We start from the raw sequence: 27,895 nt of genomic DNA on the forward strand, positions 1-27,895 counted from the left end.
CTGGACTCCAGATGTTTTGGCTTTACACCCACCAAAGGCAGTCTCTAGATATCGCACTGAACAAACTTCATCTCTTGTAGACTGGAGGAAAGCTGCAGGAGGATGGGCACTGGGGATTATGTGTGCGTAACGCTGCGCGGTGGTGCGCCATGGGGCTTCAGACTCCGCCAGAGCGTACAAGAGCCTCAACATCCTCTTCAGGTGTTTGAGGTAAGACTATACCATAATCATGATGATGATGATGATGACAATCACTTTTTAAAACTAACTAAATTTATTCAAAATTAGCTATAGATTAACCTGGAGGTGATGATATCCATTTGTTTTCTTTTATTATGTCTGTTTTTCCTATTCTTCAGTGTTTCATGTTTTAAAATAAAACATATGAACACATTGTTAAATGTGAAACAAACTCATTTTTTTTATTTTTTTTTTATCCCTCCTGGATGAGGTTGGTTGCTTTAAAACATTTATGTCAACATCTGTATGATAATTGTAACCATCTGAGCTGCTTTTGAGAGCTGCCATGGAGTTTACCCTAATTTTAGTTTCCCATTAATGATGCAATTTTAATACCACAAAACAATGACTGTTAACTGTCTTTGTTGGATAGCCTATATGGTGGGCACAGTTGTAAGTGGCTGTTAAGCTGGAAATGTGTATAATGACGAAATCTCTTGGCCACCGGCATAGTTTAAGCTTGGTTTGCTAAATGTTTATTGGCAAAGTTGTTTTTTCTTTAGGTGAGTTTTATAGGGCGATCTGGGCTGTGCAGGCCCTGCCTGTCCCTCAAGACTTGAGCAAGGGCCCTTATATGGTCACAGCAAAGCTAACAAAGTTTGTTGGCCAAGTACAAGCTGTCTGTAATCACTCCCATAGATATCAAGAATATAAACTGTTTGTATTGGTGGGTCTGAAATTGCTAGTGGACCTTTTTACTATAGAGATGTCACAGAAGCATACCATGTGAATTTATCAGTTTCAGTTTTTCAAATGTAGGTATTGTGAGTGAGTATTTTGATGGAAGGAGCCACCATGCTCAGCACCGGTTTATACATACTTCTGTTTATGCTTGGATGCTTTGCTTACATAACAGCTTAACAAGTTTATAAGACATCTTCATAGGCATATACAGTGGTTTAGATGGCTAGAACAGAAATCAAGATGTAAGAATGTATTTTTTATGCACATTTTATCTTTCAAAAATCTAACACACATGTTGACTTTTAGTCATCCTAATAACAAAGCTTATGGTACAATAGAAGTAATCAGCTGATCAGGCTGTTCTAGCTAGTTGCTAGGGTATTTTGGTTGGTTTCTAGGCATTGCTAGGGTGTTTTAGCTTGTTTCTAGGGTGTTATGGTTGTTTTGCTAGGGTGGTGTAGCTGGTTGCTATGGTCTTTTGTTTGGTTGCTAGGCATTGCTAGGATAAAAGATTTTGGGTATTTTTTTTATTTATTTTTTCAGTTGTCCATCACAGGAAAACTGCATGTCCGATCATTAAAAAAATACAAAGCAACTCAAGTTAGAACAGTCTGAAGTTCTGTGCCAAGTTTGGTGGATGTAGCTTGAAAGCTCGAGGGGGAGTTGCAGTTGATAATTTTGGTCTTGGTTGAGAGATTTTAGAAAAACCCCAAACCAGTTCTGTAGAATAACAGAATGTCAAGCCAACATAATGATTTACACCTGCTTTCCAGAAGTACATTTTATCAAACCATGTGCTTGATGAAAAACTGTGAGCCTGAACTTAGAACAATTGTTCTGATTATACATTATAACCACACAAATGGGATCAAGCACTGGGGTCACCTAGTGGGCATTGACGCTTTAGATGATCAGTGTTCCTGGTCATTACATTTATTTCTGGACTGAAAAGCTCATTTATTTGTAGCTCCATAAAATGTTTGCCCCAAATATAGTCATAGTTTAGAGTTCAGTAAAACAGTAATAGCCATTAGTATGAGCTCAGTCCATATAAAGACCCCTATCTAAAGTTTATGTGTTTTTTAGACTCCACACATAGCTCTGGCAAACTCATAAGCAAAAATCTGACATTTTGTAATGATTCAACACCCAAGTTAAAACCTAATAAAGATATAACTGGCAAAGTACGCATCTGTTTTGTTAATAGATTTCACTGTTTTAATTTTAAAATTGAACCTTTAAAATAAAGTTGCATACACAGCTATACATAACTATGCTAAACAACCTTTTAAACAAATGCAATCTACATTTGCTTGGCATGGATAAAGATATGTATGTGTAACTACATTATGAATGATTGTGCTTGTGTTGTGTTTCCTCCTAATTTGATTAAAATGGTTCTTGATTGTAACTGAAGGATCCCATACAAAAATCTGATATATGGCAATATAGGCCTATGCAAAACACATATATGAAATACATGTTTATATATGGTTTTCACTAATGTAATAAAGTCATAAACTTCAAAATCAGAATTAGCTTTATTGCCAAGTATGCTTCCACATACAAAGAACAGTTTTTTCCCTCAGGCTATCCATCTCATGAACAGTTAAAACTGCCCCATTGAACAATAATTATGTGCAATACACAGCTTAGTCTATTTATCTTTATCCAACATACCATACCTCTTCTGCCATACATTCCCTTGCATCTGTATATAACTGTCATGTTTAAATGTGTTTTTGTTCATGTTTTATGTTCATGTCTTTTATTTTGGAAGTTAGTTCCATGTGATCTTGTCATGTGTTACCCCTGTTCATGTGTCTTGTTTTCATTGGTTCAATGTTTGATTATCTTGTTATTAGTTTAGTCTTGTTATTGCTGTCATTGTAATTTGTTTGCCCATGTCCATGTATTTAAGCCCTCATGTTTTCTATTGTCTTTTGTCAAGTATTGTTGGTGTAATGTTGTCAAGTTGTTTAAGTTTGTTTTGTATTCACGTTTGTAAATAAACTGCACTTGGGTTCCCTCTTCGTCTGCCTGTCATTGCTAAGTACGTTACAATAACAAATATGTATTTGTATATTGAACATGCATATAATACACTGGTGGCCAAAAGTTTGGAATAATGTACAGATTTTGCTCTTATGGAAAGAAATTTATACTTTTATTCACCAAAGTGGCATATAACTGATCACAATGTATGGTCAGGACATTATTAACACAAAAAATTACTATTACAATTTAAACTACTTCAAAGAGTTCTCATCAAAAAATCCTCCATGTGCAACAATGACAGCTTTGCAGATCCTTGGCATTCTAGCTGTCAGTTTGTCCAGATACTCAGGTGACATTTCACCCCACACTTCCTGTAGCACTTGCCATAGATGTGGCTGTCTTGTTGGGCACTTCTCACGCACCTTACAGTCTAGCTGATCCCACAAAAGCTCAATGGGGTTAAGATCCATAACACTCTTTTCCAATTATCTGTTGTCCAATGTCTGTGTTTCTTTGCCCACTCTAACCTTTTCTTTTTGTTTTTCTGTTTCAAAAGTGGCTTTTTCTTTGCAACTCTTCCCATAAGGCCTGCACCCCTGAGTCTTCTTTTTACTGTTGTACATGAAACTGGTGTTGAGCGGGTAGAATTCAATGAAGCTGTCAGCTGAGGACTGTGAGGCGTCTATTTCTCAATCTAGAGACTCTGATGTACTTATCATCTTGTTTAGTTGTACATCTGGCCTTCCTGTCCTTGTTAGAGCCAGTTGTCCTTTGTCTTTGAAGACTGTAGTGTACACCTTTGAAAGAAATCTTTAGTTTTTGGCAATTTCAAGCATTGTATAGCCTTTATTCTTCAAAACAATGATTGACTGATGAGTTTCTAGAGAAAGCTTTTTCTTTTTTGCCATTTTTGACCTAATATTGACCTTAAAACATGCCAGTCTATTGCATACTGTGGCAACTCAGTAAAACAAACACAAAGACAATGATAAGCTTCATTTAATGAACCAAATAGCTTTCAACTGTGTTTGATATAATGGCAAGTGATTTTCTTGTACCAAATTAGCAATTTAGCATGATTACTCAAGGATAAGGTGTTGGAGTGATGGCTGCTGGAAATGGGGCCTGTCTAGATTTGATCAAAAATTACTTTTTTCAAATAGAGATGGTGCTGTTTTTTACATCAGTAATGTAAACTTCACTTCACTTTGGTAAATTAAAATTTCCTTCCGAAACAGCAAAATCTGTACATTATTCCAAACTTTTGGCCGCCAGTGTTTATATTGTCTTATTGTGTATTTCTGTATATACTTGTATTTTCTGTTCCCTTTTTATTTTTATTCTATTTTTTATTATTATCTCTGTCTTGTTGCTGTATTGTTTGTGCACTGGAAGCTTCTGTCACCAAGACAAATTCCTTGTATGTGAAAGCATACCTGGCCATAAAGCTGATTCTGATTCTGAACTTGTACATATATGCGACACATATTTCAAAATCCTACAAAAATGTGGAGGTAGCTTGTTTTAAACTTATATTTTCCAAAATACTAGTGGAATTTGAATATGTATATACAGTATACTGTATGCTCAAATACAACGTATATTAACTATTTATATATGGCCATATATCAGACTTCTGTATGAGATCACCATATATCATATATTTCCCATATCACACTACTTCCACACTACAACTTTTATCCAAAGCAACTAATAGTACATCCAAGGTATACATTTGTTCCGTATGCATGTGTTCCAGAATAATAAATAAATAAATGGCATATAGAATGATTTTGTTTGTTTTGTCATATTTTAACATCACAACATTTGCTTTGTGCAAAAATTAGATGGTAGAGAGATCTGCAATTACAAACCTGAAAAACACTATTGTGTGTGTGTGTGTGTATATATATATATATACATATGAGTATACCTCATATACTTCTGAGTATGTAGCCTATGTGTTATTAGTCAAGCACCGAAAGTACATCCAGAAAACTAGGTATATTATTACTTAGAACATTGAGCTGTGACTTGGGTAATTTAGCTTAAATCAAATTGTAACAGTCCACCAGCTTTTTTCAGCCATGTCTGAATGAGTCCATGCTCTTCTAGACAGGGAAAGGCAGATATTAAAGGTTGAAAGTACACTATATCTAGAAGCATATACAGTGAGACAACTTTTTGTTTTTTTCAATAATAAGCCTCATAAGAATAATTTTGTATAAAGTAATGTTATTCCAGACTTCTGAGAATATGGAACTATGATAGATCTGTATCTGACTCCATTCTTATATGAGACATACTGTATGTGAGCTACCACTTTGCTGAGCGCTCAAATATTTGCCTACCATGAGAGACCTTGTGCTGATGGTATGATCGTTCTCACAGATACTTGCTGCCTCAGAACATCTTTGTGGCGTGACCCCACTGTTCTCCTAAGTCACATGCAAGGCATAATTTTGCCTGACTCAAGATCTTTAAAAGAGCTGAATGGCAAACTTTGCTAGGGAAACATGTCTAAAAACGTATATAACAAGAAGCTGAGAAATATCATGATGGACGGTTGGTCATTGTGATACCAAAGGTCAGATGGTCGCAAATGACATGGTGTTTGTTGTTAAAGGAATAGTTCACACAAAAATGAAAATTCATTCATCATTTACTCACCCTCATGCCATCCCAGATGTGTTTGACTTTTTCTTCTACTGAACTCAAACAAAGATTTTTGGAAAAACATCACAGCTCTGTTAGTCCATTCAATGAAAGTGAATGGTGGCCAGAACTTTGAAGCTCCAAAAAGCATATAAAGGCAGCATAAAAGTAATCCGCATGACTCCAGTGTTAAATCCATGTCTTCATAAGTGATATTATAGGTGTGGCTGAGAAAAGATCAATATTTAAAAGGGTCATGGCATGAGGAATCAAATTTTCCTTGATCTTCTGGCATATACGTGGTCACCATACTTAAAAAAACTCAAACTCAAAACTTCCTCCTCACTGCAAAAAATAGCATTTGTTGAAACCAAGCTGCAAAAACGATTCTTTATTTCTTCCACATTGTGATGTCACACTGTGGTAGACATTTGCATCTAACTGCCTCCACATCAACAAATCAATGCCTACTTTACCTTATCACTTCCATAGTCCCACCCAGTAGCGGGTGAGCAGTGATGTGGCAAGGATAGAGCAGGTCAGTCAAGAGCAGCGAGCCAATCATAACAGTGGGTGTTCACTGTCAAGTCTTAAAGGAGAAGCAGCACCAAAACAGAGCATTTCTGACAGAGGGTCAGAATGAGAGTGGAAAATGATCATGTTTTACAAATATATTTTTCTGCAAAAAACTTAGTTTACACTAGTTTTAAAGTTTGATGGCTATACAGACATTACAGTAAGACAAACGGCAAGATAGATAGATAGCTAGTCAGACAAACCATCAGATTCTGTAGAGAGAGTCATTTACAGCAGATCAAAGGTCTTTTGTGGGTTTGTTTACATTTGAATTTTTGCCAGTTGGAGACTGAATTAACAAGCATTCTTTTGGCCCATTTGAACATTCCGTCAATGTAAGTCTATGGGATTTTCCGATTTTTTATCGTCCGCTGGCTAAAACTGTAAGTGAGTTAGAAAAGACATGGGACACTCTTCCAGAACAGCTGTTGGTCTGTGCCAAGTTTGGTAAAGGTACCTTGAAAGCTCCAGGAATTACAGTGAGAAATTCTGGTCTTTGTTTAAGGATTTAAAAAAAAAAAAAAAAAAACTAAACAAATTTTGTAGTTTGTCAAGACAACATAATAATTTTTGTAAATTATTAATAAGTTGTGACAAGTGTTTTAAATGTTGTAAATTTATACATTTTCTTAATCACAATATTTGTTGGCTAAAACAATGGTTTGATATTTTTGTACGTTACCTTTTATATTTTTGTTTGATGTTTTTGTGTGTGTGTGTGTGTGTGTGTGTGTATGTGTGTGTGTGTTTCATTATTGTTTTACTTTTTGAACTATGCTGATAGTTTATAATAGACTCTTTAACAGCAAGTTTCATTGTGACAACTTGTCCCATATAGTGTGACAGCACATCACGCTATTGTTAAGTAAAATTATTGCGTATTATTCTTATTATTGAGTATAAATTGTGAGAACTAGACCCACTCTCCCATATATGTAGGTATGATAGCAATTCAGTTTTTTGTCTAAATATAGTATAGTACTAAATATAAGTACGAACATTGTCTTATCATACTAAAAATCTTTAGTTTGCCAATGGATCCCTTCTTTGTTCTGTATAAATCATGCACTTACAGCAAATCGTGGTTCTTTTCTGGCATAGAGATGGGTTCATTTGTCAAAGTGAGTTCATTTATAGTACAGATTCATACTGACTCTTTGAAAGGTGCACCTACAAAAATATTTTCAAAAAGAACCCTTAGATCTTTGGAAAGCAATCAGTATAGAAGAGTTATGTTTAATCCAATTTACATCTGGATTTACTCTTGTGTGCTGCATTACACTGCTACCACACTCACACCATCTTACCCTTTCAGCACAAGCATATGAAAGTACACCATTAACAGCTAATGTGGATTTAACAATGGAAACATGACAATCTGTGGACCACCATGGTTAATTTAATCTGAAATGTCTGTTGAAAATTCAAATGGATAATTGCTCTAATCTGTGGGAGAAAGAACTAGTCGAGAGGCACGTGAGAACTTTCCCGAAGTGGGCTTTCCAGCACATTACATTCAGTGTGGGTATGGAAACAACACAAATTGTGGGTTCTCATCCAAATATATACATTTAAAAATGTACTTTTGTGTGCCAGATGATGCTTAGTTAATCTTTCCATGTAACAAATGTATTTTCTCCTACAGTATTCCTTCTGCCTTACTTTCAAACAAAGGGAAATCAAAGTGCTGGATGAAAAATGCTTCTAGTTTCTTTGATTCTTTGACAGCGCATTTGGATTTCAATGCAGAAGACATTACTTTTTAACATTTATGAAGCCCACACCTTCACCCCCATCTGTTACCCTTTCGACTTGAGCTGACATTGTTATCGTACTAAATAACACTGCCTTTTGGCTCTTTGTTTAATCTCTTTAAATGTTACTCTCTTGGTATGCAGCTTGCACCCTGTAAAAAATGATTTAGCCTTTTAGTTATCATAACATAACATGTAGAGTTAGAATAACTGGCCTGGATTGATCATGTTGCGTTAAATCAATTATCAAAGTTTTTGTTGACTGAACTTGTGATAAATTATTGAACTACTAGAAAAACTATTCAGCTGAAGTCATGAGTCAAGAGAACTACCTACACACTACCTAAAGTGAAAGTGGAGATTGATATAAAAAAAGGACTTAAATATTGTTCTGTTTCTCAACCACACCTATCATATTTCTTCTGAAGACATGGATTTTACCACTGGAGTCTTATGTATTACTTTTATGCTGCCTGTATGTGCTTTTGGAGCTTCAAGATCTTGGTATTCATTCACTTGCATTGTGAGGACCTACAGAGAAATGTTCTTTTAAATATCTTAATTTGTGTTTAGCAGAAGAAAGTCACACATCTGGGATGGCATGAGGGTAAGTAAACGATGAGAGAAATTTCATTTTTGGGTGAACTATCCCTTTCAGCGTGAATAAGCTATCGATCAGATGTTGGTCTCTGATCATCAACTAGCCATTTACCATTAAATGGCAGTTTATTTTCTTCTGACAATGGGATAGCCCTAACAACATCTATGGTTATCAATAATATTAAATGATAATATAAGTAGGCCTACTTGAACTTCTATATTCAGTTTGAATTGAATTAGTATAAAGTTGATTGAACTAATAAAGTCAAGTTTACTTAAAGACATTAAGCTCATTTAACAAGTTCTATTGATTTCAGTCAATTTTATGTTCTGTTTAAACATCTTTCCCTCTTAAAGGAATATTCCGGGTCCAATACAAGTTAAGCTTAATCAACAGCATTTTTTGGCATAAAATGTAATTTTGACTTGCCCTTTCTTTTCTTTAAAAAAATAAAATAATAATAATCAAAAATCTAGGTTACTGTGATTTACAGGCACTTACAATGGAAGAGAATTGGGGTCCATTTTTGAACATTAAAATACTCACGGTTTCAAATGTATAGCCACAAGACATAAACAATATCAGTGTTAACGTGATTTTAGTGTGATAAAGTTAAAGCCAATTTTTCAAATTCGTTGCCATGACGATGTCGTGTCAACAAACCCTAAAATGACTGTACAAATTACAATTTAAACAACTTTACAGCTCATATAATACATAAGTTTTGACATTAGAATGAATAAGTGCTTTTATAAAAATTATAAGCTTCACATTTCTGCTTTTAAACCCTCCAGAAATTGGCCACATTCACTTCCATTGTAAATGCCTCATTGTAACCCAGATGTTTGCTTTTTTAAAAGAAAAGGAAGCACAGGTCTAAATTATTTTTTGTGGTAATCAACATTATTCCACAAATGCTGTTGATTGAGCTTAACTTGCATTGAACCCGGAACATTCCTTTAAGTTGATGCAACTCAAAATTTTAAGGCAGCACAAACACATAATTTTTTACACTGTAGCACTGCAGCTGCACTGGCACTATATTTGCAAATGTATTAAAAGTTGTATTGATAACAAAGGATTTACATGTAAATCAGTATGTGATCTCCTTGTAGTGGAGATTTGCATTACATTTATGAAAAATATGAAGAGTGAATGAGAGATTTTCAATACTATAATCAATATGGTATGAAAATGTCCTGATTGTTGTCCCCCCTTAAGTTTACATCCCTTGTCACAAGCAGGCCTATACTTGCTGGAAGCCAAAGGTTCTTTCCCTTCCTTTTCTGGATGAGAACTGTTGGGTTCAAATCTGGCAGCTCTTTCCCTCTTTTCCATTTGAGCAGTGAATTCATACACAGACACTGTCCCTCTGAAAAGCCCTTATACGGAGACCAGAACGGTTATATTCACCCTTACAACTTCAGTCGCTGAATGGCTTGGCATGATGTAAGGATTGTTACTGGTCAAAATTGTATGGCTAAGCTGTATTTTTAGACCACATTGTTAACTAATTTTAATAGGAAAATACTGTGTGGTGGTGTTTGCAATATTTACACTATAAAGGATCGAAATTCTTTTGGCCATCTGTGCCTTAATGAAATTTTTTCTATTCTGGTCGTATTGCTGGTTTGGCAATGTATTTGTTGGCTTGTCATAATATGTTATCAGAGATTTAGGAAACATGCTAAGTTGAAATACTGTCTTCTCCGAAAACAATGCTACAGCCGGTATATTCTACTTTGAAATGTCCGTTCTGGGCCGGAATTTCTGTTTGTGTTTCGGCCTGTGTGATCCTGCCCACTGCCCATTTCCCAATAGTATTTCGACACCCAGGTTGCCAGATTTGACACAGCACGCTGAAGCCAGCAATACGTCTAGCTAACATTGATAGAGTTATAAAAAATCCACATGAGCTGGTTTATCATTTGCAAACAATAAAAACATTGCAAACGTGTTCATTAGCTGATCAACTTGCAGTGTAAGGCTCGTCTCTTGCCATTGTCAGTTTGCTCGTTCCTGTTGCGTGTCCTCAACCTGGCAACCCGTGTGAGCTTTGAGTCTGAGGCCAGTTGCATCAGCTATACGTAAGTTACAACTCAGCCTAGTTGTGGTGTAAATGGGCACTAAGTCACAATTTACGCACTACTAAATATTTGAGCGTTGCACCATCCAACTTAGGTAGAACGTAACCCTACGTATAAACCAAATATTTACAGAAGACTCCAACCAGGAGTAACGGTTGGAATAAAAAATCAGACTGATATTTTATGACATCAGTGAGCTCATGTTTTGCGTGACAGGCATCAATCATTTCGACTTACATTATGATGTTGACATTTACACTTGTTTACATTTACAAGAAAGAGAAAAATATACTCTTTTAAGCAGCTCTTCAGCCTGAAACTGATCTAATGGTGCAGTTTTCAGGATGCATCGCCCGGTGTCAAGTTTCAACACATTCAAAATATATATAGGATATTAAAATTAATACATGTCTATTTTTCCAGCCTGTTGTATTAGTATTTATTTATCACCCCTCATTTAATTTAAACACAGTTCCTATATGTTGTTATTTACACAGGGCAAATATACTATTTATCAATTCTACTTTTATTACCTATCGTATTTTAATGAGGATATAATTTATTACAGCTGACAGTTACGTGAGCAAACAAGGTTTGAACATCAACCGTAACAAGACCAAACTGAAATTTACGTCTTTTTAATACTTCTTTTTAATATTTGAAGGCTGTTTATTGGATCAATACAGGTAAAACGTCATATTATGCGACTACGCATTACTTTACAGAGAGCTTATGACCTACTAGTTAATTATTGCCTTAAGAACAGGAGGCGCAACAAAATTAAGCACTGACTTAGTTATGAAACAAACTAGTATTTACTAAGCCCTTAGTGTGAACTTTACGTCCCAATTTACGTGAGACCTCACGCACAGCTGGTGCAACCCTACCCTGGGGAGGAGGGGGCGGGTGAGACAACTCTCTCCAATATTTTGAATTTGGACTGCAGTACCCATTTTAAACGCTTGATGTCAATGTTATATATGGCTCCTTTAATGTCACCAGTTTGTTTTTTTAACATGATTTCCTTTATTGACTGCACACTGCCCACTAGTGGTGATGTAATAGGAAGTATATTGTCTCATACGACTTTGAAACATGCAACTGCAAAAATATATTCATAATGAACAGTTGGATCTATGGCAAGGTGTTTGGAATTACAAAGCCTTCATGCATAGATAGCAATCCTCAAAATGCAATATGTAGTTCCATTTATTTACTGATACCCAAAGATGAACTGTCCAAAATGTGCTCCAACCGGTCAGCTGTGGTGCTCACACAGGCAACGCAAGTTTGAGTCTGGCTATCAGGTCACATAAAAAATCAAATTCCCACTTTTTCTCCCCGATATTTCCTAAAGCAATAAGCCATGAGAGAATGTGTTAAAGTGACTTTACTATGGGTAAGGGGTGTTTTTATGCACAGCATTTAGTGGCCACTATTAAAAAACTAAAAAAAGACAGGTGAAACATAATTTTTGGGTTTCATTTGATTAAATGCAGATTCAGAGCGACAACAATTATAGTATTTTTGTTAAGCCATGCTTTAGTGCCAGTGCACTAAAACTGCAAAAGAAATTTAAACTGTTACAACAATTTATGCTTAAATGGATAGTTCGCCCAAAAATCATTTACTCACCCTCATGCCATCCCAGATGTGTATGACTTTCTGTCTTCTGCAGAACACAAACAAAGATTTTTAGAAAAATATCTCTGCTCTGTAGGTCCATACAATGCAAGTGAATGGTGACCAGAACTTTGAAGCTCCAAAATCGCAAAGGCAGCATAAAAGTTATACATACGATTCATGTGGTTAAATATATACATTCAGTAGCAATATGATAAGTGTGGGTAAAAAGCAGATAAAAATGTAAGTCCTTTTTAACAATAAATCTCCACTTTCTCCTTTTGTTTTTTGGTGATTCAAATTCTTTGTGCATTTTGCCACCTGCTGGGCGGGGAGGATAATTTATAGTAATAAAGGACTTAAAAATGTATCTGTTTCTCACCCACACCTATCATATCACTTCTGAAGATATAGGTTTAACCACTGGAGTCTTAAGGATTACTTTAATGCTTCCGTTATATGCATTTTGGAGCTTCAAAGTTTTGGTCACCATTCACTTTCACACATTGTGAGGGCCAACAGAGCTGAAATATTCTTCAAAAAAATCTTTGTGTTTATCTGGGATGGGTAAGTGAATGATGAGGGAATTTTAGGTGAACTATCCCTTTAACTCTACATGACTGATTGTTTAGCAGCAGGCTTTATTATCATTTGCACTCACTTACCTAAATACAGATAACTCAAGCATTCAGTTCAAGCAATCATCTATTAGACAGATTCACTCACTTATGCCTAGCACTCATAAAAGATATAAAATATGCAAATGAGTGTTTTACATTATGTGTTGAGCAGATGTGTGTGCATGCATGGTGAGCTGTTACAGATGTTTAAAAATAAAAAATAAAAAATAATCTCATGGTTCTTGACTGAAATTGCTAAATGCTGTCCTCAGGAGACATGATGTGACATCTGTAGTTTGAAGATCTTGGGTGATTTATCTTAGAAGTTTATTTTAAGTAAAGGTATTTATCACTTGAATAATCCTTGGCTTGCAATGCAATTGTCAGCTTAAACAAGGTCACCTTAGGACTACTTCAACCATTCATTATGGCATTGTGTTTATTTATTTATTTATATTTTGTTACATTAAGATTTCATTGTGACATAGATATATTCAGAGATAAATCTCAGTTAAAATGTACTCGCTTTAAAGATTTCGTTTATACGCATACAGTAAATACTGAGAATATTCTGTGTTACAGGTAGTCTCCCTGTAGTTCAATATAGTGTTTCACTATGCTTAATATAGCTTAAATATTTTATTTATACCATGTGTTAAATCAAGCTACCGTTTAGTAGTAAAGGCAATTTTAGAGGAACAATTGCTCTGCTTTATGACTTGACCTTATAGCAGGATTGATTTGTGATGCACTCAAAGTTACAAAGGGCTGATATTAAATCTTTTGTTGAAGTGTCTCTGCTTCTCTATGCAAGGTTTATGGGTCATAGACCTGCTATGGCTAGTAGCACTGTTTAGTCATTTGACATGCAGCTGTTGTTATGCGTAAATTAGAGGCACTTGGTCTAAATAAAGATATACTGTCTCCTAACCAAGGATGACAGTATTGCTGATATTAATTTCATCAACACTTCCAGTATAATGCACAATCAGACAGTGTTTTACATTTAATTATTTTGATAATTAGTTTAGTAGTATTGGTTTTTCAATGTAAATGTGGTTTGGTGCTCCTTTGATTAGTTTGTACATTTGTATACAGACATTTGGTCCAAAGCTTTTTGTCCAAAGAGTTTATTGAGGCAAATTTATTTATTTTTCTCCTCGTAAAAATCTGTTTTGTTGCTATTAATCAAGTAACTGCTTTTTTACTTAATATGTTCCTCTTAACGGAAAAAAAAACATTTACTCACCCTCATTTAGTTCCAAACCCATGTCATTTTATTTTGCTTCCATGTAATACAAAAGGAGATAGTTAGAAAGCTAGGTCAAATGTTAGCTTCAGTTATTCGCATTCATTGCATCTGTTTTTCTTGGCTAATATTCCGCAAAAAATCTCTTTTTGTGATCTAAGAAAGAAAGTAATTCCGGTTCATACAGAATTTTCATTTTTGGGTGGATTATCCCAAAAAAAAAAATAAAAATAAAAATAAAAATAATAATAATAATCAATGTGTGATGTTTTCTTTCTTCTAGATAGAGGATGGTAGTCATGCTGCCCTGGCTGGATTGTGTGAGAATGATGAGTTGGTGTCAGTGAATGGGAAGCCCTGCTCTAACCTCAGTGTCTCAGAGGTTATTGATCTCCTTGAGGCCTCCACTGACTGTCTACAGCTGCATGTCAAAAGGTACTCTACTGCTTACAAATGTCTCTTGATGCTGTCTGGTTGCCTCTTTAAAGCTGAAATGTGTAATTCTGTGCCACTAGTGTCAACAAACAGAATTGCAAAAATAATGATTGTCATTCATTGAGCCATTATGTTAATTTTTACGAAAAATTATATTGATTCTCCCTCTTTTTCTTTAAAAAAAAAAAGGCAAAATTCGAGTTTGAAGTGAGGCACTTACAATGGAAGTGAATGGGACAATTTTTGGAGGGTTTAAAGGCAGAAATGTCAAGCTTATAATTTTGTAAAAGCACTTACATTCATTCTTCTGTTAAAACTCATGTATTATTTGAGCTGTAAAAATGTTTAAAACATTGCTTTTACGGTCGTTTTAGGGTTTACAGCGTTACATCGTCATGGCAATAAAGTTGTAAAATGTTATGTAACTTTACACAGAAAAGGTTAGTAAGCGATTTCATCACACTAAAATGTTTAAATGCATATTGTTTACCTCTTGAGGCTGTACTTTTGAAACAGTGAGTATTTTAACATTTATGGATGGGCCCCTTTCACTTTCATTATAAGTGTCTCACTGTAACCCAAAATTGTGCTTTTTTTATAGAAATTATTTTTTTGTGGTAATCATCATTATGCCACAAATGCTGTTGATTGAGCTTAACTTACATTGAACACGGAATATTCCTTTAAGCTAGGATATGAGCAAGCATTTTAAAATTAAAAGAAAAAACATCAAGTTTTTAACAAAAAAACTGAAAATGGATTTCAATCTTTAAATTAAAGACATTTTTAACTAGCAATTTCAATAAAGCATATTGCTTTTTTGCATATCATACTAGCTGCATAAAAGGCTAACACATTATTTTTGCCTCACCTCTTCTGTCACTCACACTAGACTTGATGCTAACGAGATGGTAATCCAATGCACTGAGCTGGATAGTTATTTGTATTATATAGCACTGTTTATGAAGTCGCTTGTTTATGGCTGTTGTGACCTTTGAAATACCAGACATGTACCAGAATGCACCCACTCTCTACCCACGATTCAAACGCATGGAAGAAATCTAGATTTAGATTAATTTAGACTAATAAGATACTAAAACGTGGCTCACCAGATGAATAAATGATGTCCATGTTTTGATAATCTAGGTATTTCAGTGTTAACTGAACATTTTAAACTTTAGTGTAAATTTCTAAGTTCCCACAAATGATTTGTCTGACAGGGCAATACATTGTGAATGAACATGTACAAACAAATAGCTTCAGTAATGAAACATCAGCATGTTTTAAACCATGATCTTCTCCTTGTAGATGCTGTAGCCAGCCTCAAAAGAACCTTGAATTAGTTACCACCACTCTACAGATTCCATCTCCATCCAGGCCCCATAACCCACAGGAACTATATATTTCTGAGTCCCAGGATGAAGCGTATTTTGGGGAAACAGACAGTGATGCTGAATGTCCTGGGAGGACTAGATTGGTCCGTACGCAATTTCAAGTACCTGCTTCTAGGAATAAAAGCAGACAAAACACCTCTGCCCAGGGAGATGGAGACACTAGGCTCGAGATAACCCCAGGATCTGTGGTGGAACTACAGCTGTCGCTTTCCAAAACCACCCTGGAAGAACCAGAGTGTACTTTCCTAGGCAGTGCTTGTGGAGTTATCGGAGACACCCATCAAAGAAAGACGAGCGAGGACTTCAACTATAGCACCACTGCATTTTCTCCAGGTTGCCCCCTCTACATTCCCCGACAAGACCGGAAACCTCTTGGTCAACGGGGTGTGTTGGTCAGCAAACCCCCTGCTTTGCAGAGAGAGGTGGAGGTGACCGTGCAGCAATTATCTGGAAGCAGTTCAGGAAAGGAGGTGATAGAGGCCAGTGACCGGTTGGATTCTGCTGGAGAAGGAGGGCACTTTGAAGAAGCTCCCACCTCCTCTTCTGTGTCTTTTGGACTTCCCTCAGAGGAGTGGGATTCTGAAACAGATAGGGAGGTCAACAAGCCCAACAAGCACCGGGCAAGACACGCCAGTAAGTAAAATCAAATTTTCAGAATGTTGCTTCTTATAGTGTCTTACGGTATCTGTTTGCAAGAGTAGCCAAGATTTCTTATTTTAAATGCTTAGATTATAAATATAGCATCAGTGAACCCCTGGTGTCAGTTCTGGATTGCTTGTGGATGTTTTTGTAAGCTCTCAAATTTAGCTGAACAGTATAAATTGACAAAATATGTTCAGGCTGTAATTTTCTTTTAAACTCTTGTTTATTGTCACTCAAAGCTAAATAAGAATTCAGTTCATTTTTTACTGCTTTATTGTAACAGCTTTGAAGAAAATGTATGCATTCTTTCAGTGATCAGGAAGCATAAATGTATGCATAAATGTGATCACTACAGTTTGGTTTAGTACTTCCAATATCAGATCTTTCTTAGACTTGTGTTATAATGAACTAAAATGAAAGAACTGATTTAATGTGTAGTATTAATGGGGTGGGGACTTGCAGGGTGACATGACCGGTGAAGTTAAGAATAAAACATGGGCATGCTAATGATGCTTGCTGAAGTGCCATTTGACAGACACCAGCATGTGCGACTCTGGCCTGTTACCCGATCCTTTTAAAAGGCTATCTTTGCAGCAGTGAAAAGGGAGGAGCACGCATCTATGGCTATCTCCACTTTGAAGTTGGAAAGACTAGAATCAGAAATGTAATTCAATTAGTTATCATGTTTCTCATTTATTTTATTTTATTTTATTTATTTATTTATTCAAAATAGTTTGAGCCAAAAAAGGAGTGTAAAAATTGCAGTTACTACAAAATCCATAACTTAAAAAAAGCAAGTAACTATGGATCTATTTTACTCACATTTGGTGTAGTTACTGCATTTTGCCTTTGTAGGCAGGAAATTCATCTGTTGTTTCATTTGATATTAATTGCAAAATCAGAATTGTATGAAATGAGAAGTCATTAGTCATTCATTATTAGGTTAATAAGCATTAGTTAATAATTGTATGAAAAATCAGTTTTAACAACTCAAGCTATATTATAACAATATTATGCATAAATAAATAATTATGTATCCAGTATCACATTAGTTAGCTGAATTAATTACAAAGTATATTTTAATTCTTGCATTTTCCCAGTGCAAGTCTTCTTAAATGAAATTATTTGTTAGCTGCACAGAATTGTGCCTTTTATATGCTTTATAAACACTTTAGGGAACTAGGACACCAGGAGCAACCATGTGCAATATTCCTCCTTTATGACCTCACCCTCTTCACTCTTTCCCTGCACACTAAACACCTCCCTTTTCTGTCATTCTTAGGGCTCCGGCGGAGTGAGAGCCTTTCGGAGAAGCAGGTGAAGGAGGCGAAGTCCAAATGCAAGCGAATTGCTCTCCTGCTTTCTGCACCTGCCCCCAACCCCAATAACAAGGGGGTGTTGATGTTCAAGAAGCATAGACAGAGAGCCAAGAAGTATACACTTGTAAGCTACGGTACTGGTGAGGACGAGCCTGATTACAAGGACGAAGACGACAGCGAAAACGACAACCAGGAGGAGCACGCTGTTGAGTTCACTGTAATTGCCACCAGTGAAACTGAAATTGATGAGGACTTCTTCACCAATAACTCTGGCCAGAAAAGCATTGTGACTTTTGACTTGGACAGTGGATTACTTGAGATAGAGGGCAAGCTTGACAACCAGCCTGATATGGAAGCACTGCCCGATACCAAGGGCAAAGGAGCCCTCATGTTTGCTCAGTGCCGACAGCACATGGATGAGATAGTAGCTGAACATGAGGAGTTGAGACAGAAGGGGATCCCAGTTGAAGGGGCACAGAAGACTGTGACACATCAGACATACCATCAGATGGAGGATCGTGGTAATATGCATGCACAAGAGACCCAGAATTACATGGATGTAAATGTGCACAACAGTGCAGCAGCAGCACAAAAGCAGCAGCAGTACCATCAATTACAAGAACAATACTATCAACAACAACAGCAGCAGTATCAAGACTACCAGCAACAAATACAATATCAGCAACATCAACAACAACAGTATCAACAGCAGCAAGACTACCAGCAACAAAACATGTATCAGCATATGCAATCATACAATCAGCAGCAACACTTCCAACAACAGCAAATGCAGCAGTACTCACAACATATGAATGGGATGCTCAATCAGCAAATCAATGAAATGCAGCCATCAGTCACAAACAGGAGTGCCAAGCCATTCTCAGTTCAAAATAGAGCGGCCGCTCCATTTTCCTCCTCAACAGTTGCAGAGATTCAAGAACAATCTGGGTATTCACTGGGACAAGGTGAACAGATTGCATCCCGTGATGAGCGTATATTTGTGCCTGCTATCAAGACTGGTATCTTGCAAGATACAAGGAGGAGGAATGCCAATAAACCTATGTTCACTTTCAAAGAGTCTCCAAAAGTGTCCCCCAATCCTGCGCTGTTGAATCTCCTCAACAAGAATGATAAAAAGGCAGGTCTTGAGTCTGGCCCAGATGAAGATTATCTAAGCTTAGGAGCTGAAGCATGCAACTTTCTTCAGTCTCCAAAGATAAAGCACAAAATTCCACCACCCGTTGCTCCTAAACCTCATATAAACCCAGACTCTCCTCCATGGTCTGTTCAACCTGAAACTACTGGTCAGCTGATCCCACAGCAAACGGAAAACAATGGCCCAGCACCTGCTGAAGCTCCAGCCACCAAGGCTGATGCCGCCACTGCCCCTGTCCCTGAAATGTTTGCCCCAACCATGTCTGAGCAAGAACCTACACCTACATTTGCACCTGAATCCCAGGATGTTTCTCTCTGTGTGGAACAATCTGCTCCAGATAATGCATGGAAACGACCAGCATCTCCAGTGGAAACAAACCAGCAACCAGAGAACTGGAACGAGAAACAACCACAGCCGGAATTGAATTCAGCTCATCCTGCTGCACCTCCTCCTGCCAATGTGCAGTCAGATCCATCTACCAGAATATGGGAACATGCTACAACTCATGGTCATCAGCAGCCACCAATAAGTGCCTGGGATCAAACTGAGATGGAACCACAAGTCCCATCTCAAAACCAATCTCAAATACAACCAGCATGGATGTCACATGCTCAAAAACCTTCCGGAGTAAAATTGCAAGCACCTACTGAAACACAACCCCATCCTACTTGGGTGACACAGACTCAAACTTCACTCCCAGACAAACATCAACCACAGCCTCAAACCCAGCCCCAATCTCATATGAATTCTTGGACACCCGGTCCAAATCAGTCAACACTACAACCCCCCTGGTCTCAGCCGCATGAGCCAGCACAACCACCTATCAGTGTCTGGCAAAATCAAGCTCAGAAACAGCCAACCTGGGCCCAACAACAACAGTTCCAAGAATCTCACGTAATGCCACCTTGGGCATCACCCCACCAACAACAACCCCAAACTCCTTGGGCCCAGCCTGAGAGCCAGCACCCACAGCCCCAACCACCTTTGGTTTCTCAGCCAAAACAACAAACATCAACACAGCCACCTGCAAATGCATGGACCCAGCCACAGAGTACAGTTCAAGTGCAGCCTCCATGGACTCAACAGACTCAACCTCCACCACAGCCCTCAGCACCAATGGAGCGACCCATGAATTCTTGGGCACCAATGCCAGTCCAGTCCCAACCACAGCCACCATGGGCACAACAGCCTGCTTCTCCACAGCATCCTCAACAAATTAACTCTTTTACACCTGAGCAGAATCAAATTCAGCCATCCTGGGTGCAGCCACAGCCACAAAATCAGCCTCAGGTGCAACCTCCATGGCAACCTCAGCAGCAACCTCAGCAGCATACAACACAGCCACCTGTGAGCCAGTGGGCATCACTGCAATCTCAGTCTCTGCCAGGTGTAAATGCATGGGCACCCCAACACCTGCAAAGTTCAGTTAGATTTACGGCCCAAACTGAAACCCAGAAGTTCTCTCCCCAGCCAATCAAGACATTGAGCCCTCCTCAGCCAACTCAGCCTGCTCCTCCAAGACGAATGAACTCGTATACAACAAAGGCATCGTCCCCTACTCCACCAAGTAGTACTATGTCTGGTTTTGGTTCAGCTTTCGAGATGCCTGCCTTGAGAGGGAAAGGAGCTGAACTGTTTGCCAAGAGGCAATCTAGGATGGAGAAGTACATTGTAGATTCAAACACAGTACAGGCAAATAAGGCAAGACCATCTTCTCCTTCTCCTTCTTTGCCAAACTCATGGAAATATTCTCCCAATTGCCGGGCACCACCTCCTTTGGCATATAATCCAATTCATTCACCATCATATCCACCAGGTGCTATCAAGCAGCCTCCTCCATCTAGCCCTTCAGTAGCCAACAAGAACAAAAGCAAACAAAAAGAAAAACCTGCCCCGAAACCTCTTCATGTTCTTGATGTCATGAAGCATCAGCCCTATCAGCTGAATTCCTCTCTTTTCACCTATGGTCCAGCAGCAGAGAAACTTGCTGCAGAAAAGGAGGGAGCTGAAAAGCTTGTTGCTCAAAAAGCAGCTGAAGCTCAAGCCCAGGCCCAAGCTCAAGCCCAAATTCAAACCCAAGCGCTTAGTCCTCCGAATCAAAACCAGCAAATGACATATAACCAAGGCCCTCCTCCTTATGGTTTTATGCCACAACAGGCCCAGCCGCCCTACGGGATGGCTGGTCAGTCGCCTGCTATGCATGTTGGCCCTTATGACCAAGCCACCCCAAGTACATATCAGCCTGTCCTTAATGCTTATCAGCAACACTCTCATCAAATCCCATATCAACAAGAATACAACCCCCAACAAGCTTACCCACAACCTCCTTTAAATCCATACCAACAAGTACCAAGCCCTCCCTACCAACAGCCCTCTCCACCTTCCTATCAGGCAGGCTCTAATCCAATGTATCAAGCTGGACCAGCAATGCCTTACCAACAAGCCACTAGTTCTTATGTTATGCCAACCTTCCCAGTAGCAGCAAGGGCTGACTCTGTCTCAGGGGCCAGTATTACTGCTGCTCCAAAGCCCAAATTTTCAGCCAAAAAGAGTTCTGCCCAAGTGTGGAAGCCTGGAAGTGCTGAAAAATAGTTGCCCCCCCCCCCCCCCAACAGTGGGATTGCTAGGATGCAAAATACTGTATTTAGATTAGATACATAAAACTCCAAAACACTACTACAAAATTTAGTTTGTTAACTGAAAAAATGACATATTACAAGGCATAGACATTTATGTGCTACTACAGTTAGGAACTGCTTGTGCTAAAATAAATAACTAGTAATATGTGTGTTAGACTTTTGGTCAAAATGAATCAGTGTTGATCGAGTTGATGATAAAAGAGATGGAAATAATTTGACAGGTTAAAAATTGAGATGGGCCTAATGGTCTGCTATGAGGGCCACTGACTGCAATATGAAAAGCTCCAAATGACTTCCTAAGGGATTTGGACTTTCTTTAATATTGATTACAATCATTTTTCCCATCAGTATATGATTAGGCCTATATGATAATATTTTATAATACCTAAGTGGACAGACAGAAATGAAATTATGAAAAGTCCAAGGATAGTTGGAATATGCAAGTAACCAATATATAACAGCTTCTGACTGACCCAAATAGTGCAGGTGGATATAACACTTGAAGTGAAGTTCAATCATCTCACACTATATAAGGAAAAACATAATTGTTACATTTAAAAAATGTAAGTAATGTTTCAGACTTTCTTCCTAACAGAAGAAATGAATGTACTTGAGTTTTTCAAAAACTAGGTTGAACTGAGTCACTATTTTAGCATTCAACTGCTGGGGGATATTTCAGAGCTAGAAAGTGGAAAACAGGAAAAATAATTTTTGAAATTGACTGCTGTCTTCTGTCCTTTTTTTTAATTTTTATTTTTTATTATTATTATTGTGTGATATTTTCGTCATAGAACACTATTTGTAATATGTGCCAGTGCCATTAAAATGACTACTTCAGTTTTGTTTGTTTGCTTTGCTTTTGCATGTACCTCAGTCATTTTCATCTTTCTTTGCATTGTGCACCTTGTCTTGTCACCGTTCTCTGCTATTTTTTTACACTCCTTTTCAGAGTAACTTTCAGCAGTATAGCAATTTTAGCCTTTTAACAGCAAAGATTAGGGTATTAAAGGTAAGTACATTAAAATACATTTCTTATACATTTTCATTACAGATTTATAAATCACAAAAAAACTTAAATCATTGTATGAATTTATATAGAATTATAGGTCCATATGGCCTATATATATAAGCCTATTCACTCTCCCAAAAGTCTTGCATGCAGGAAAGAGATTCGTTTCTGCATGGAAAAAAAATCAGTCACAAGTAAAGCTAAAATAAGTAAGCCTAAATACATGCTTGTAGTATTAGTATTGTTCTAAATTTGGACCTGTGTTGCATCATACTTTTGAATAGCTAAGACATACAACTTTTAGAATTGGGGAAAAGTGGAAATGATATAAATGAATTCCCTGCTAGGCCTGCTCCAGCAGCTATATTTGGAGAAATGTGATCTCTGGTCCCATGATCTGAAAGCAGCGAGAGGAGAGCACTTCGGTTAATGGCACCTGTCACTTAATTTCAGTTTAGAGTTAATGCTTTTAGGAAAAGTTGAAACACCTAACACTCACTTGTGTTATTATGAAGTCAGTCTTCCCTGCCATTACCTCTTCAGCCGTACTGGCTTTTAAAATCAACAGCAAATTCCATTACTATAGCTTATTTTACAAACACTAAATTCAGTGTACCATATATTTACATGACGTTTTTCATACATTACTGTTGGGAACCAGTAAATAAATGATTGGCAGGGTAAATGTCCTGTCATTTGTTTTTCTAAAAGCAAAAAAGACTAGATAGCATTTGAAAGTGTTAACTTTGCTAAACATGCAGAGACTGATTTGGGCAAGCTAATTATTGTAGAAATTAAAGAGCCCTGCAAGTTCATATCATAACCAGGTGATGGCAGCACAGTCCTTCTTGAACAACTTTGTTATCTGTTTGGTGCCATTCTGATCACACCATTTGGAATGATCCGGGGGGATTTTTAGATGCTGTGCCTTGAGCTCAGTAAGATACTCTGCCGTGGGAGTTATATAGAGCCTATTAAACACCAACAAAAAAAAACTATGACTGAAATTAAATTAATTTGTTTGGTCATTTCAGGTACTTAGGAGCTCATCCTTGTCACCACCCGTTAGACTTTTATCAGTGGGCTTTACAACCAGGTCTGTTTCATCGTCTCCATCTCCTAGACCTGGACCACATGTTGTTTCCATTCGACCACCAGTCGGGCAGACCGGTCGGCTGGACAGGTGTCACAAGCCCCTCACCCCCTGGGAAGCTGCCTCACGCCACCCACTTGGCCTGGTGGATGCGGCCTTTGCATTCCTGGACCTCCCGCAGTCTATTGAATCCAACCTGCATTATGCAGAACAGAGTAAGCTTTTACTTAAACCCCCTGCAGAGTGGAAGGCAAAGGTTGCACATGAACCTAAGAACCTAAAAGAGAGTTTGAGTCAGTTACCCTTGTCGTTTCTGTCACCAACCAAAAGCACAGCATCTGCACCAGCTGGTCCCATACTGTATCAGTCACCATTCAGGCATTGCCAATCCCAGAGGTCACTGACAGAGGTTAATCTGAGGCCCTCACAGGGTGCTCAGAAGGACATGGGGCCTCACAGACTGGGACTCTATAAAGCCAAAGATAGCAGCACATGAAGACGTTAAATCTGAACCAGGAAATCGTTTCTTTAAATGAGAATGTTTTTTTTGTTTTGTTTTTTGTTTTTTTAGAAAGTATGAGTAACTTCAAATGGTTTCTTAAAGGGTTAGTTCCCCTCAAAAATGAAAATTCTGTCATATACTCATGCTCATGTTATTCCAAACCAGGGACTATATACGGTTCAAGGAACGAAAAAGAAAACATAAAATGAATGAAATGTTTAGCAGAATGTAATTGAAAACCGGAAACAAAGATATTTTCAATTGTTCCGGAGTGAAAACTTTATTTTTAAATGCTTGTGACCGGTTATAACCGGTTAATTTTGTTTTGATAATTTTTTAATAAAAACTAAAGGCCAAAGTGTTTATCACAGTAAATTTTTGGAACTACACCAGTTCATTTTGCCTGAAGAAAAAATAGCCATTTGTGGATATTGCATTCTCTGAATGAAGACCTTTCTAACAACTATGTATAATCACTACATATACATGCACAGCTAATCTAGATAGAAGGAAAACATTATTAGAGGTAAAAAGTACATTTCTCAGTTGTTTCCAAGTCTTCACTGAATTATTGTTAGATGTGGTGCATTAATACAGATTTGATGCTGCTGGGTTTTGACACAGAAGCAGATCTGTAATTAAAATTATACTTAACGTAAATTAACTACTTCTTATGATTTCTATGCCAATAAATTTCACCACACAGGAAGAAAATAATTTTCGCTTATTTCGTGAGGCAAGTGGCTTTTTTGGGGCTTGTTTTTCCAGACCATGTTGCTTGTTACTCTTGCGAGATCTTGCAACATTGCAATTGGTATTTCACCCACCCCTTAGCACAGAGTATTGTCATTTTTAAAAGAACATTATTAACCATTTTTAGTTTTGTTCTAGCCAGTAACCTTTTGGAAAGGAGGCTGCAGAACTTCTGAACCGGAATGAAAAAAGTACTGTTTTTGCTCAGAACAAACCGAAATGAAAAACATTTCATTTTTAGTCCCTGTTCCAAACCCATATCATTGTCTGTTCTCTGTGAAACACAAAAGATGTTAGTCAGAATGTGAGGGATTTACAGGATCTGTCACCATTCACTTCTTTTTTTAATTTCCATTTTATTCATTTAGCACACACATTTATCCAATGCAACTTACAAATGAGGAATACAGCAAAAGCGATTTGGCCTAAGGAGGCAATAATATGAAAAGTGCTGCAATACAAAGTTTTAAATTGCTCAGATAAGTACAAGTAGGGAGGAAGGTGAGAGACAGTGGTGAAAGAGTGTTTTTTTTTTATTATTTATTTATTTTTTAAAAGAAACATCTAGATATTTTTTGAAAGTAGGGAATTGGCTTGGATGGAAAGTCATTCCACTAGCGAGGAATGGTGGAAGTGAAAGTCCGAAAAGGCAGTTTTGTGCCTCTGTGAGATGGCACCATGAGGCACTGTTCACTCTTGGATCCAACATGATCACAAGGGAGGTCAGCATGTTGTTTCCGATTGTTCCAGTACCCTAGGATCAGTCACATTATGCCGACACACTGACAAGCAGCATTTCCTAACAGATATATTTTCATCAGCTCCAGTGTGTTTACCTTGCCCTGTGACGCAATCGGAAGCACTTCATGTCAGCAGCGTGGGAGACTTGGGTTAAGATACCGTGTTGAAACCAGGATGTAATTGTGTTCGCATAATCGATGACAAGCATGAATTGGAGGTTGCATTTTTTCCTCTTACAATACATTTTTACTCCACCTATGGTTAGGTTTGGGATTTGGGTTGGGGGGGGGGGGGTCAGTTTATAAAAATATGCAGTCCTCTTCACTGTATTACATCCTGTATAGCTGAAAACAACTCACTTCACAACTTGCTTTTGGCACCCCTCCGTGGACATTTCACACGGAAAATGAAGCTCATGTGTGCTCATACGCCCAACAACACTTACTGCTTTGGCCACTGGGAGCTGTGTTTTGAATTTTGGTAAGCACAAAAAAAGTTAACCTACCATTTCCGATTTCACTGTGTGATCAGTCTGTCCGATTGTAAGCTTCTGGAGGGCACATAGACTTAAATGATAGTAAATTGGATCAATTGCAGAGATTTGACTACATGCAGGAAGTTCTGCCAGAATAGCATTGCAATAGTCCAGTCTAGATATGAGAAGAGCTTGGACAAGAAGTTGTGTAGCATGCTCAGATAGGAAAGGTCTGATCTTCCAAATGTTGTACAGTGCAAATCTGCATAATTGGGCTGTCTTTGCTATGCCCTTTTCCATAAACTGTAAGTAAATGGTGAGTAAGACTAACATTCTGCCCAACATCTCCTATTCCACAGTGGAACAAAAGTCATATGGGTTTCCAACAACATGAGGGTGAATAAATGATGACAGACAGTAAAGGATTTTCAATTTTAGGAGAACTATCCCTTCAAGCTAAAATTATTTTGACGAAGTCAGATAATGGTAAGCATAAAGATAAAGATAAGCAGACTGAAATAGTTGCCATGTTGCAAAACAAGGGTCCATGAAAAGTCAGAAAAAATAATTTCAAGATTAAATCAGAGAGTTAGTACTGGGTTTCGTAACTTACAACAATCACTCATTTTGATTTATAAATATATGCATCACAATTTCAGTTTTTAGTGTTGTGCTAATGAAAAGGGCAAAATGATGCATGACAGTAAACATATGCTAAAGAAATAACACATCATAGACATTCATAGTACATTATGCAAGCAAAATAGCATCTTTTTGAATTACAATTTTCAGACATTTCACCAAGGTCTCCATTTAATTAGCTCGTTATCACTGTGAATTTAAATAAAATAATTTGGATATTTAGGTTTGTTGTGATAACATATAGAAATGTATTTATCACATTCTTTTCTCATTATATTAGAGAGAGAGAAATGAGTTTGTGTGATAAAAGCTCTGAATGAGTAATAGCCATGTATTTGTTCAATAAGCTTCACTTTAAAAGATTAATACATTCTGTAGTGACCCAGCCTGACCCTTAGTTTACATCATGCCCTGTTGATTCAGACTCAGACTGAATTAAGTTCACTCAGATTCACTTAAAACAAGATGTTCTATTTGCTAATAAATGCAAGAAACTGTAATTAACATTACTAAATTTTTTTTTTTTTTTGCTGTGATGACAGTCACAAATGAAATTATTGAATTTGTCTGTGTGAATGATACTGTAATTTTGCACACATCAGGGTTCACTTACAGTATGTGATTGTGTTACACAAAGATGCATGCTCTAAATGCACAGTTTGCTTATCAGTAGCTAGTCTGTGATTTCTGAGTAAGGTGTTTGCTTATACTTTTTTCTTCTGTGACAGAATATTTCTGCATTAAGCATCCTCGTCAAATATTATTTAAAAAGTTGATCTGGATACTAAAGGATATTTGTTGACTTGATTTGTCATCAGGTGTATTGTATGATACAAGCAAAAGGTTTGATTAAAATTCGATTTTTTTATCAAATATTTCAGTATTACAACAAGTAGCGTAAAACTTGTTTGAATTACCTTTTTTTTATTCTACAGCTCCAATCTCTGTGTGTGACTGGCACAAAACCATGCTTTTCATGCTTCTATTAAAATAACATGTTTAAAAATC

General features: G+C 37.3%; 1 protein-coding gene across 2 annotated transcripts; it reads left to right on the top strand.

Moving 5' to 3' along the window:
• Positions 1-82: 82 nt before the first annotated feature.
• On the top strand, positions 83-27,895 carry LOC127416417 (synaptopodin-2-like). 2 transcript variants are annotated; one of them, XM_051667358.1, is made up of 5 exons: positions 83-210; positions 14,371-14,522; positions 15,831-16,549; positions 17,841-20,734; positions 23,716-27,895. In XM_051667358.1, exons 1-5 carry the CDS (start codon positions 103-105, stop codon positions 24,268-24,270), a joined length of 4,428 nt encoding a protein of 1,475 aa, XP_051523318.1. In that variant the 5' UTR covers positions 83-102; the 3' UTR covers positions 24,271-27,895. The 2 variants fall into 2 exon arrangements, with proteins under 2 accessions (XP_051523318.1, XP_051515528.1); XM_051659568.1 differs by having other exon boundaries at positions 17,841-23,858.

The sequence above is a fragment of the Myxocyprinus asiaticus genome, chromosome 1 (genome assembly GCF_019703515.2).
Source record: "Myxocyprinus asiaticus isolate MX2 ecotype Aquarium Trade chromosome 1, UBuf_Myxa_2, whole genome shotgun sequence".
In the NCBI taxonomy this organism is placed as follows: Eukaryota; Metazoa; Chordata; class Actinopteri; order Cypriniformes; family Catostomidae; genus Myxocyprinus; species Myxocyprinus asiaticus.

What these genes read in the sequence shown, in the direction of transcription:
- LOC127416417 (XM_051659568.1), top strand. Translation starts at nt 103, where the DNA reads ATGGGCACTGGGGATTATGTGTGCGTAACGCTGCGCGGTGGTGCGCCA. An exon ending in CTACAGCTGCATGTCAAAAG is followed by an intron (nt 14,523 to 15,830) that starts GTACTCTACTGC and finishes TTCTCCTTGTAG; the next exon opens with ATGCTGTAGCCAGCCTCAAA. An exon ending in GCACCGGGCAAGACACGCCA is followed by an intron (nt 16,550 to 17,840) that starts GTAAGTAAAATC and finishes TGTCATTCTTAG; the next exon opens with GGCTCCGGCGGAGTGAGAGC.